Here is a 12,209-nt window from a genome sequence, read left to right on the forward strand (position 1 = left end):
TTGTTTTTTAGATATAGTTTAAGATTATATACTGAATTTAATTGATATAAATATTTTTAAAATTAAATTTATAAACTTGATTTAACTTAGTTTTAATAGGTAAGTTTTTATTTTAAATCATTTTAAAAATTTTGAAAATTTTTTAATTTTGTTTAAAACAAAGATTTGAACAATTCGCATGTAGTTGTTTTATAACTTGATGTTATAAAATTGTTAAAAAATCTAAATTGATGTAAAGTTTTTTCTGCATAGTTTTACTTTATTTTTTTTATTTTAAAAATGTTTTAGATAATAGAAAAATGAAGGAATTCAAGAGTAATCATGCTTCAGATTCTTTATTTAAACTAAACATGTAAGATATTTAAATTTCTTTATTATTTTGCAGTGATGTGGGTTATTGAAGTTTTTATTAATATTAAATTTGATTTTTTTAGTGATAGAAAAACAGAAAAGAAATATTGTGACTTTAAAATTAAAGTCGAAAATCAAGAATTTTCTGTTCATAAATCCATTCTAGGAGTTTTTTCTGATTTCTTTGGCAAGTTGTTTACAAGCAAGGTATGATTAATAAACAGCAAGCTTTGTATTGATGTTTTAAGTAGAATTAAACCTCAAAAATTAAAAGGGATAATTTATTCGGAATAATTGTTATTAATTTAATAATTATTCTATACTTCATGTCATTTGCAAAAAAGCAACTGTTATATTGTTATGTATAAAAACCAGTTTTGCATAACACTAAACTTTTCTTTAAAATTACATCTTTTATTTAAAAGATGAGAGAAAGTTATGAGAACACAGCTGATATTCAAGGAGTAAATCTTAAAAGTATGGAAACAATATTGGAGTTTATCTACACTGAGAAGATAAAAGTTGGGTCTGAGAATGCTTGGGATCTTTATACTTCAGCTGATTACATGCAAATACCAAGTATATAAACAAATGTTGTTGATTTAGATATGCTTTGTAAAATATTTATATTAAAAACTGTCTTGCTATGTAGGCTTTAAAAAATGTTGTCATTAGTTCTTTAAAAACTTAACAAAAAGCTTAACTGTTAAATTATAGGTGTAAAAGAATTTTGTTTGAAAATTTTGATTGAAAATGTCAATTCTGAAAATTGTTTAAGCAATTTAAGTTTTAGTGTGAAATACAATGAAACAAAACTTAAAGAAAAATGTCAAACTTTCATTGATCAACATTATGGAAAAGTTGTTCAACAAAAAGCGTTTATAAAACTTAACAAGGATGAAATGTTGGACATCGTTGAGATTAAAAACAAAAAGGTAAATCACAATAATATAATATATAAGATTTTTTTATCGATATTTAAATAATTGGTTATATTTATTGGTTATAAAAGCATTATTGTAACGAATTTACTAAAATTTTTATTTTTATTTAGAATTCTTATTATGCTGAGGAAAGTGCTTACAAGGCTATGATTGGTTGGATAAAATTTGACAAAGATCAACGTCAAAAATATTTTTTGGAGTTGTTTCGATTACTTAAACTGGAAAAAATGCGAAAGAGTTTCATTAAAACTGTTGTACATGAAGAGGTTTGTGTTTGAACATTCGAAAATTTTTTTGTATTCTAAAAAAGGTTTTAATTTTGCCAGGAGTTGGTGACTAATTCTAATGAATGTTTGAACCTAGTTGTTAAAGGTGTTTTATTAGATGTTGTGCACTTGAATGTTGATGATGAAGGAAATGTAGATCCTGGTGGTAAATATTTTAAATTATGTTTAATCAAATAGGCCATAATTTTAATTTAATCAACACATTTTAATTAGATTCTACAAAGTTGATAATATTGGGTGGGTATAATAAAAGTAAAGAAGTTATTAAATACAACCCAACAACTAAACAATTCACCAACTTACCAGTATGTTTTGTTTTTAGGTTTTTTAAATTGATTTTTAGGATTTATTATTTGTTTTTTTTAAATATATTGTAATATAAAAATTAATATCTGGATATTTTAGAATCTTAAAATTAATCGGGTTGGAGCAGCTTCTGTGATCTTAAATCAACAAATTTATGTTTTTGGTGGAGATTCTAAACCTGAATCAGTAGAAATGTTGGACTTAAATGATTTAAAAGCTGATTGGAAGGAAATAACTTCAATGAATATTGGAAAAAGATATGCAGCAGCTGCTGTCTGGAATGGTAAATATTTATTTTTTAAATTTATTACTTTATTATATATTTTATATCTTTGCTATTTAAACACATTTTGTTTTGCTGTTTTTATTTTATTGTTATATTGCTAAACTTTTGTTATACATAATTTTTATATACTTGGTATTAGCTTTCAATGCAGTTTTTTCAACTTTTGATTACTAGTTACTAATTTTCATATCTAATAAAAATTAAAGTTTTTATCTTAAGTTTTGAAATTTTTTAATTTTGGCTTAATTCCACTACATATAAAAAAATATTTACTGCTAAACACACTTATTGTAAAATTATTTATTATCCAATTAATTTAATTTTAAAATCTTACAACATTAATTTTTTATTAAATAATTTTAGAAATAAATATTAATTGTGTTTAAATTTACAATTTTTATCAATTCATAAGGGTATAAAATTTTAATTTTTTTTTATAAAAAAAATATTTTTGTAAGCGTATGTGCCACAATTTAATTAAAATATTTGACAAGTTAATTTATTTTTTTTAGACAATATTTATGTGACTGGTGGAATTAATAGTAATAAATCTTGTGTGAGATTTGATCCCAGACTTAACTCTTGGACAAATCTTAGTGACATGTTGGTTGAAAGAAGTTACCATGCATTGTGTGCTCACAATGGTAAAAATTAAAAAAAGTTGTAATATATAATTAAATGTCAATTAACTATAAAATGTTTTTTTTTTGATAATACGAGAAAGATATTTTAGATTCTTAAATTTTAACTTTATAATTTATTTTTTGTTTAAGGATTTCTTTATGCCATTGGTGGACATGATGGCAGGCAGAATCTTACTTCAGCCGAGCGAATGATTTTAAAATCAGAAAAGTGGGAAATGATTCCATCAATGTTGAATAAAAGATATGGATTAGCTGCAGTTTTGTTAAATCAACAAATCTATGCAATTTGTAATTGTAAATATTCATTTTTATTAAAAACTCATCTTAATACTTTATAGTTTATATTTTTTGTATTTTTAAATTTTAATAATAATTTTAATAATGTTTAAAAAAAATTTTTAATAATGTTTAAAACGTTATTAAAATGAATTTATTTACATAACAAACTACACAACTTTTGTTGGTTATTAAACAATGTGAATAACTTGTTTATCAAAACTAGTGTTTCTTTACAAATAGGTGGCTATAATGGTTCAACTGCACTAAAATCAGTTGAAAAGTTTTGCTTTGATAAGAATGCCTGGTCTGAGGTTGATTCACTTAATGAGGCAAGGTATTATCATTCAGCTTGTGTTTTACAAGAAAAGATTTATGTTGTTAGTGGCTAGTAAGTATTTGTTATATTTGTTTTAAATATATAAAATTTTGTGATACTAGTTTTTTATTTTATATAAAAAACTTATATTATTTTATATGGATACTGTAATTTGATATTTATTTAAACTAAAAATTTTTTGAATCATTTTTAAATAATTTTATTACTCGCAATTAATTTTTAGCAATAACAACAAGACAATTGAAGTTTATGATCCACAACTTGACAATTGGAAGATTGAGGCACAAATGGAAAAAGTTTCCTACTATGCACCTGTTGTTGTGGTTTAATTGAAAGTTTATTATATTTTGGCAAATATCTTGATTTTATCGAATTTAAAAGAGGAATTAAATAACAGATTTTTTTGCTACATTAGTACATTATACCCGTGTTGTCGAACTATACTTTTTATTTAAATTTTAAAATTTTTTATTAGGAACTGTGGTTTCAATATTGCACATTTTTGTTATTTTTCTTATTCAGGGCCTAAATTTTTCGATACCTATTATGTATTGATTTTAAATGTGACTTTTTAAAATGATATTTTTTTATGGTTCTAATTAAAACTTTATTTTGTTTTAAATTGGCAGCAACAATTTTGTTTTTATTTCACCTTTTTTAAGTGATGTATGTTTAATTGTATTTTGTTTAAATGATTTTTTAAATACTGAAGTTTTTTTATTCATGATTTTGTTTTTTAGATATAGTTTAAGATTATATACTGAATTAAATTGATATAAATATTTTTAAAATTAAATTTATAAACTTGATTTAACTTAGTTTTAATAGGTAAGTTTTTAATTTAAATCATTTTAAAAATTTTGAAAATTTTTCAATTTTGTTTAAAACAATGATTTAAACAATTCGCATGTAGTTGTTTTATAACTTGATGTTAAAAAATTGTTAAAAATTTAAATTGATGTAAAGTTTTTCCTGCACAGTTTTACATTATTTTTTTTTGATTTTAAAAATGTTTTAGATAATAGAAAAATGAAGGAATTCAAGAATAATCATGCTTCAGATTCTTTAATTAAACTAAACATGTGAGATATATAAATTTCTTTATTATTTTGCAGTGATATGGGTTATTGAAATTATTTTTAATATTTAATTTAATTTTTTTAGTGATAGAAAAACAGAAAAGAAATATTGTGACTTTAAAATTAAAGTCGAAAATCAAGAATTTTCTGTTCATAAATCCATTCTAGGAGTTTTTTCTGATTTCTTTGGCAAGTTGTTTACAAGCAAGGTATGATTAATAAACAGCATAGTTTGTGTATATATGTTTTAAGTAGACTTGTAATTACAAAAATTTAAAGTGATACTATAAGTTTTGCATAACACTAAACCTTTCTTTAAAATTACATCTTTTATTTAAAAGATGAGAGAAAGTTATGAAAACACAGCTGATATTCAAGGAGTAAGTCTTGAAAGTATGGAAACCATATTGGAGTTTATCTACACTGAGAAGATTAAAGTTGGAACTGAGAATGCTTGCGATCTTTATACTTCAGCTGATTACATGCAAATACCAAGTATATAAACAATCGTTGTTAATTTAGATATGCTTTGTAAAATATTTATATTAAAAACTGTCTTGCTGTGTAGGCTTTAAACAATATGGCCATTAGTTTTTTAAAAACTTAACAAAAAGCTTAACTGTTAAATTATAGGTGTAAAAGAATTTTGTTTGAAAATTTTGATTGAAAATTTCAATCCTGAAAATTGTTTGAGCAATTTAAGTTTTAGTGTGAAATACAATGAAACAAAACTTAAAGAAAAATGTCAAACTTTCATTAATCAACATTATGGAAAAGTTGTTCAACAAAAAGAGTTTAATCAACTTAACAAGGATGAAATGTTGGCCATCGTTGAGATTAAAAATAAAAAGGTAAAGTTAATTGATTTAGTAATTATGAAATTTAAACTTATTTATAAGATATATAATTTTTAAAGAATACATATTTTTTTTAAATTTATTAAAATTTAAAATTAATTTAGAATTCTTATTATGCTGAGGAAAGTGCTTACAAGGCTATGCTTGGTTGGATTAAATTTGACAAAGATCAACGTCAAAAGAATTTTTTGGAATTGTTTGGATTACTAAAGTTGGAGAAAATGAGAAAAAGTTTTATTAAAACTGTTGTCTATAAAGAGGTTTGTTTAATATATAAATATATGTTAATATATTTATTATAAAACAATTTTTACAAAATTAATTTTTTTTGCAAGGAGTTGGTGATAAACTCTAATGAATGTTTAAACCTAGTTGTTCAAAGTTTTCTATTTGATGTTACTGAGTTAAAACTTGCTGAAGAAGGAAAAGATGATGTAAATGGTAAACAAAGTAAAAATTTTATTGTATTATCAAGTAAGTCTTAATTTAAATTTATTTAATCTATACCATTTTGTTAAGATCCTACAGAGTTGGTAATATTGGGTGGAGTTAACTCCAGCAAAGAAGTTATTAAATATAACTCGACCAACAAACAATTCACAAACTTACCAGTAGTAACTTTTATTTAGGCTTTTGATAATTATATTTATTATAATTTGTGTTATTACTTTAAATTAGTTGGTGTAGATGTGTTTATGTTCTGTCAATGTAAATGTAGGTTTCTCAACAATTTGTTTTAAGTTTTGCAATATTATGATAATGCATAGTAATTTTTTATTATATAAAATTTTAAATCTCAGAACCTTAAAATTGATCGAGTTGCAGCAGCTTCTGTTAACTTAAATCAACAAATTTATGTTTTTGGTGGAAATGCCAACCCTAAATCAGTAGAAATGTTGGACTTAAATGATTTAAAAGCTGATTGGAAGGAAATAATTTCAATGAATATTGGAAGAAAATATGCAGCAGCTGCTGTTTGGAATGGTAAATATTTATTTTTTTAAATTTATTACTTTATTATATATTTTGATGTCTTTGCTTTTTAAACATTTTTGTTTTGTTGTTTTTATTTTATTGTTATTTTGATATGCTTTTGTTATAGGTAAGTGTTATATAATTGTTATTAGTTTTTTTTATTTAGTTTGTCTCAAATTTTAATTACTAGTAAATAATCTTTATTTTCAATAAAAATTAAACTTTTTATATAGCATTCGTTTTTTGTAAAGTTATTACTGAAATAAATTAAAGTAAACTTATTTCATATTTTATTAATGTCAAAAATTATATTATTTTTCTTAAAAAACCTTTTTGTAAGTATATGCGCTATAAATCATTTCTCGTAATTGACCAGTTTATTTTTTTAGACAACATTTATGTAATTGGTGGAATGGATAGTTACAAATCTTGTGTGAGATTTAATCCTAAACTTAACTCTTGGACAAATCTTAGTGACATGATAGTTGAAAGAAGTTACCATGCTCTGTGTGCTCACAATGGTAAAAATTAAAAAAAATGTTGTAATATATATTTCAATGTCGATTAACTATAAAATGTTTTTTCTTGATAATACGAGAAAGATATTTAAGATTCTAAAATTTGAAGTTAATATAAATATTTTATGTGTAAGGATTTCTTTATGCCATTGGTGGTCATGATGGTGGACAATATCTTAATTCAGCTGAGCGAATGAATTTAACATCGGGAAAGTGGGAAATGATTTCTTCAATGTTGAATAAAAGATATGGATTAGCCGCAGTTTTGTTGAATCAACAAATCTATGCAATTGGTAATTGTTCAATAAACACATTAAAAATAAACTAGCTTTAGATTTTTGATTTTTTTTTGGTTTTGAAATTTTTAATATTGTTTAATAAATTTAATTATAATACATTAACTTACAAAACAAGCTTTAAAACATTACAAGTTCTAAAAAATTTTGTGTTAAATTGTTTAAAAGGACCTTGTTGTTTTCAAATAGGTGGTCGTGATGGTTTAACTAGACTTAATTCGGTTGAAAAGTTAAGTTTTAATCAAAATGTCTGGTCTGAGGTTGCTTCATTAAATGTGGCAAGATATTGCCATTCAGCTTGTGTTTTACAAGGAAATGTTTATGTTGTTGGTGGCTAGTAAGTATTTGTAATTTTGTGTTTAATACTTAAGTGAATATTAATTTATTTTCATATTTAAATTGTATTAAAATGGTTTTATTAATTTTAAAAAAAATTTTGATTTTATGTATAAAATACAAATTTAAAAAAAAACTTTATTCAACAGTTTAGATTAGATTAAATTTAAAACTTTTTCATTCTAGTTAAAAAAAATTTAATGTATTTGCAAATTATTTTTAGTGATAACAACAAGACAATTGAAGTTTATGATCCACAACTTGACAAATGGAAGATGGAGACTGAAATGGAAAAAGTTTCTTACTTTGCATCTGTAGTTGTGGTTTAACTTAAAAAATTTTATGTTTGTGGCAAATATCATGATTTTAACATATCTGTTAAAAAAGATATAAAAATAAATTAATACTTTTATAAAATAGATTTTTTTGCCATATTAACTCATTTTTATTTTAATCCTGTTCTAATTTTTATTTAAGTTTTTTGTTAGTTATTGTGGTTTTACCATTGGTTTAAAATTATTTTTAGGATTTATTATTCAAAACTAAAATTTTTTAAATATTTATCATGTATTTATTTAAAATATGTTATTATAAGGATTTAGTTTTTTTCTAATTTTGTGTTTGATTTATTTAAGACAAACAACAGAAATTTGTTTTTTAATTGAAATTTGTTTTTGTTGTTTTATTTAAGTACTTTTAATTTTTTTTTACCTTGTTTATTTTATTTTTTTACCTTGTTAAATTCTTTTTATTTCAATAATGTATTTTTTTAATTAATCATCATTTTTTTTCAGATTAAGGTTAAAACTTTTACTAGGTTTTATTAATTAAAATATTGTTGAACTTAAATTACAAATTTGATTTGACTTGAAATTTCAAGGGTAAGTTTTTAAATTTAAATAACTTAGAAACTTAATAATTTAAAAAAATTATAAATTTTGTATAAAACAAAAACATTTGTTGGCTGATGTTTTATATCTAAATGTGATGAGGTAATTTAAAATCTAAACAAATGTAAATTTTCTTTTATCCTAAATTTATATAATTAATTTTTGCTGATTTTTTATAACACAACTTTAATATTGTAGATAATAAAAAATGAGGGAATTTAGGAGTAATCATACTTCGGATTCTCTAATTGAACTAAACATGTAAGATTTATATATTATGTTGCAGTGTTATATGCTTAACAAACTTGTTTTTAAATTTATTTTTTAAGAGATAGAAAAACAGAAAAGAAATATTGTGACTTTAAAATTAAAGTCGAAAATCAAGAATTTTCTGTTCACAAATCTATTTTAGGAGTTTTTTCTGATTTTTTTGGCAAGTTGTTCACAAGCAAGATATAATGAGTATACAGCAAAATTCGTGTGATGGTTTTAAATACAATTGTAATTACTAAAAATTAAAATTGATATTTATTGGGAATACCTGGTAATAATGTACTAATCGAGCCTTATTTAATGTCATTTGCAATAAAGCATTTGTCATATTGTTGTGTATACTAACAAGTTTTGCATAACACTAAACCTTTCTTTAACCTTACGTATTTTATTTTAAAGATGAGAGAAAGTTATGACAATGCAGCTGATATTCAAGGAGTTAGTCTTGAAAGTATGGAAACCATATTGGAGTTTATCTACACTGAGAAGATTATAGTTGGGTCTAAGAATGCTTGGGATCTTTATACTTCAGCTGATTACATGCAAATACCAAGTATTTTAACATTACCAGCTACATATGTTTTAAAACCATTTTCTAATTACTGCTTTGCTTTGTATATTTCACAATATTTTAATGTTGAAACTTAGTAATTAAATTAAATGTCATGTATTTATTGCTTTATTAACTTATTAGAATTATAAAACATTTGTAGGCATTAAAGAATTCTGTTTGGAAATTTTGGTTGAAAATGTCAATCCTGAAAATTGTTTGAGCAGTTTAAGTTTTAGCATAAAATACAATGAAAAAAAACTTAAAGAAAAATGTCAAACTTTTATTGATCAACATTATGGCAAAGTTGTTCAACAAAAATCGTTCAATCAACTTAACAAGGATGAAATGTTGGCTATTGTAGAGATTAAAAACAAAAAGGTAAATTACTATAATATAATAAATAAGCTTTTTCTAGCGATATTTAAATAATTGGGTGTATTTATTGGTTACAAAAACTTTATTTTTACAAATTTACTAAAATTTAAATTTTTATTTAGAATTCTTATTATGCTGAGGAAAGTGCTTACAAGGCTGTGATTGGTTGGATAAAATATGACAAAGATCAACGTCAAAAATATTTTTTGGAGTTGTTTCGATTACTTAAACTGGAAAAAATGAGAAAAAGTTTTATTAAAACTGTTGTTCATGAAGAGGTTTGTGTTTAAACATTCGAACATTTTTTTAAATTGTAAAATTGATTTTAATTTTGCAAGGAGTTGGTGAACAATTCCACTGAATGTTTGAACTTAGTTGTTAAAAGTCTCTTATTAGATGTTGTGCGTTTAAATGTTGATGAAAAAGAAGATGTAGATCCTGGTGGTAAATATTTTAAATTGTGTATAATCAAATAGGCCATAATTTTAATTTAATCAACACATTTTAATTAGATTCTACAAAGTTGGTAATATTGGGTGGGTATAATAAAAGTAAAGAAGTTATTAAATACAACCCAACAATTAAACAATTCACCAACTTACCAGTAAGTTTTGTTTTTGTGTTATTTAAATTTATTTTTAAGGATATTATTACCCTTTTTTTTGAATATATTGTAATATAAAAATTAATATCTGGATATTTTAGAACCTTAAAATTGATCGAGAAGGCTCAGCTTCTGTTAACTTAAATCAACAAATTTATGTTTTTGGTGGTGAAGCTAAGCCTAAATCAGTAGAAATGTTGGACTTAAATGATTCGAAAGTTGATTGGAAGGAATTAACTTTAATGAATATTGAAAGAAGATATGCAGCAGCTGCTGTCTGGAATGGTAAATATTTATTTTTTAAATTTATTACTTTATCATAGATTTTTATATCTTTGCTATTTAAACACATTTTGTTTTGCTGTTTTTATTTTATTGTTATAATGCTAAACTTTTGTTATAGGTAATTTTTATATATTTGGTATTAGCCTTTATTGCAGTTTATTTATTGCTAAACACACTATTTGTAAAGTTATATATTATTTAATTAATTTAATTTTAAAATCTTACAACATTTATTTTTTATTAAATAAGTTTAGAAATAAATATTACTTTTGTTTAAATTTACCTTTTTATTAATTCATAAGGGTATAAAATTTTAATTTTTTTTATTTAAAAATATATTTTTGTAAGCGTATGTGCCACAATTTAATTAAAATATTTGACTATTTAATTTATTTTTGTAGAAAATATTTATGTGACTGGTGGAATTGATAGAAAAAAATCTTGTGTGAGATTTAATCCCAGACTTAACTCTTGGACAAATCTTAGTGACATGATAGTTGGAAGAAGTTATCATGCATTGTGTGCTCACAATGGTAAAAATAAAAAAAAAAGTTGTGATATATATTTCAATGTCGATTAACTATAAAATGTTTTTTTTTTAATAATACGAGAAAGATATTTTAGATTCTTAAATTTTAACTTTATCGTTTATTTTTTGTTTAAGGATTTCTTTATGCCATTGGTGGACATGATGGCAGGTGGAGTCTTACTTCAGCTGAGCGAATGAATTTAACATCAGAAAAGTGGGAAATGATTCCATCAATGTTGAATAAAAGATATGGATTAGCTGCAGTTTTGTTAAATCAAGAAATCTATGCAATCGGTATCTGTTTAATAAACACATTAAAAATAAATTAGCTGTGAATTTTAAAAAAAATTGTGTGGTAAATTGTTAAGAAAGACTTTTTTTCCAAATAGGTGGTTGTGATGATTTCACTAGCCTAAAATCAGTAGAAAAACTTTGTTTCAATCAAAATGCCTGGGGCGAGGTTACTTCACTGAATGAGGCAAGATATTGCCATTCAGCTTGTGTTTTACAAGGAAAAATTTTTGTTGTTAGTGGCAAGTAAGTATTTGTTATATATATTTGTTTTAAATAATGAAATAAATAAAAATGTGTTTTTTTTTATTTGATTTGTAATAAAATATTTAGTTTTGACTATTATATTTTTTTATAATTTTTGTAGTGAATTAAAATTATTTAAATGGTTTTTACACAATTGTTTTTATTTAAGCTTAAAAATAATACTTTAATTAAAAAATATATATATTAAAAATTTTTTTTAGCAATAACACAAATATTGAAGTTTATGATCTACAACTTAACAGTTGGAAGATTGAGACTGAAATGGAAAAAGTTATCTACGATGCATCTGTTGTTGTTGTTTAAAATTTAAATTTTATGATTTTTATGCTAAAAATGTCATAAATTTATGACTGCAGCAATAATATTGTTTTTTAATGTATTTGATTGCTTCTTTTTGAAAATTAACATTCTATTTAAATTATGACTTTATAGTTTATATTTTGTTTTGAGATGTTAATAATTAATGTTGCGAATAGTTGTTATCTTTCATTAACTTTGTATTTTTTATTAAGTGCAATGAAAAAAATTTTTGTTTGTATTTTTAATTTATTTCAATTTTATGAAATCATTTTTTTTTTTATTTAAGAAAGAGCTGAGACAGTTAGTATTTTAATTTAAATTTTAAATTATTAGTTTTTTGCATAGTT

The 12,209-nt window shown here is 22.8% G+C and overlaps 3 protein-coding genes across 5 annotated transcripts; all 3 read left to right on the forward strand.

Annotated features, from left to right (window-relative positions):
* Window positions 1–16: 16 nt before the first annotated feature.
* LOC145753249 (kelch-like protein 12) lies at window positions 17–4,175 on the forward strand. Its single transcript, XM_082569649.1, has 13 exons — window positions 17–99; window positions 289–352; window positions 435–558; window positions 777–930; window positions 1,069–1,286; window positions 1,406–1,561; window positions 1,622–1,727; window positions 1,796–1,887; window positions 1,988–2,171; window positions 2,687–2,818; window positions 2,948–3,112; window positions 3,338–3,485; window positions 3,658–4,175. Exons 2-13 carry the CDS (start codon window positions 300–302, stop codon window positions 3,761–3,763), a joined length of 1,638 nt encoding a protein of 545 aa, XP_082425775.1. The 5' UTR covers window positions 17–99; window positions 289–299; the 3' UTR covers window positions 3,764–4,175.
* On the forward strand, window positions 4,173–8,083 carry LOC145753252 (kelch-like protein 12). Its single transcript, XM_082569652.1, has 13 exons — window positions 4,173–4,262; window positions 4,453–4,516; window positions 4,599–4,722; window positions 4,855–5,008; window positions 5,147–5,364; window positions 5,475–5,630; window positions 5,706–5,811; window positions 5,890–5,981; window positions 6,171–6,354; window positions 6,735–6,866; window positions 6,998–7,156; window positions 7,349–7,496; window positions 7,719–8,083. The coding sequence occupies exons 2-13, from the start codon at window positions 4,464–4,466 to the stop codon at window positions 7,822–7,824; spliced, it is 1,632 nt and encodes a 543-aa protein (XP_082425778.1). The 5' UTR covers window positions 4,173–4,262; window positions 4,453–4,463; the 3' UTR covers window positions 7,825–8,083.
* Window positions 8,084–8,266: 183 nt separating this feature from the next.
* LOC145753254 (kelch-like protein 12) lies at window positions 8,267–12,072 on the forward strand. Of its 3 annotated transcripts, none has more exons than XM_082569655.1 (13): window positions 8,267–8,376; window positions 8,584–8,646; window positions 8,715–8,886; window positions 9,058–9,211; window positions 9,372–9,589; window positions 9,709–9,864; window positions 9,925–10,030; window positions 10,099–10,190; window positions 10,292–10,475; window positions 10,877–11,008; window positions 11,140–11,298; window positions 11,394–11,541; window positions 11,763–12,072. In XM_082569655.1, exons 3-13 carry the CDS (start codon window positions 8,869–8,871, stop codon window positions 11,863–11,865), a joined length of 1,470 nt encoding a protein of 489 aa, XP_082425781.1. In that variant the 5' UTR covers window positions 8,267–8,376; window positions 8,584–8,646; window positions 8,715–8,868; the 3' UTR covers window positions 11,866–12,072. The 3 variants fall into 3 exon arrangements, with proteins under 3 accessions (XP_082425781.1, XP_082425782.1, XP_082425783.1); XM_082569656.1 differs by having other exon boundaries at window positions 8,715–8,847; XM_082569657.1 differs by lacking the exon at window positions 8,715–8,886.
* The last annotated feature ends 137 nt before the right edge of the window (window positions 12,073–12,209 follow it).

The sequence above is a fragment of the Corella eumyota genome, chromosome 5 (genome assembly GCF_963082875.1).
Source record: "Corella eumyota chromosome 5, kaCorEumy4.1, whole genome shotgun sequence".
Taxonomy (NCBI): Eukaryota; Metazoa; Chordata; class Ascidiacea; order Phlebobranchia; family Corellidae; genus Corella; species Corella eumyota.

Bases quoted from the DNA above. Each gene is read 5' to 3' on its own strand.
- LOC145753249 (XM_082569649.1), top strand. From the start codon at position 300: ATGAAGGAATTCAAGAGTAATCATGCTTCAGATTCTTTATTTAAACTA. The intron at 1,287-1,405 runs GTAAATCACAAT...ATTTTTATTTAG, and splicing joins TTGAGATTAAAAACAAAAAG to AATTCTTATTATGCTGAGGA. The intron at 3,113-3,337 runs GTAAATATTCAT...CTTTACAAATAG, and splicing joins AATCTATGCAATTTGTAATT to GTGGCTATAATGGTTCAACT.
- LOC145753254 (XM_082569655.1), top strand. The intron at 9,212-9,371 runs GTATTTTAACAT...AAACATTTGTAG, and splicing joins TGATTACATGCAAATACCAA to GCATTAAAGAATTCTGTTTG. The intron at 9,590-9,708 runs GTAAATTACTAT...ATTTTTATTTAG, and splicing joins TAGAGATTAAAAACAAAAAG to AATTCTTATTATGCTGAGGA.
- LOC145753252 (XM_082569652.1), top strand. From the start codon at position 4,464: ATGAAGGAATTCAAGAATAATCATGCTTCAGATTCTTTAATTAAACTA. The intron at 5,009-5,146 runs GTATATAAACAA...GTTAAATTATAG, and splicing joins TGATTACATGCAAATACCAA to GTGTAAAAGAATTTTGTTTG. The intron at 7,497-7,718 runs GTAAGTATTTGT...AATTATTTTTAG, and splicing joins GTTTATGTTGTTGGTGGCTA to TGATAACAACAAGACAATTG.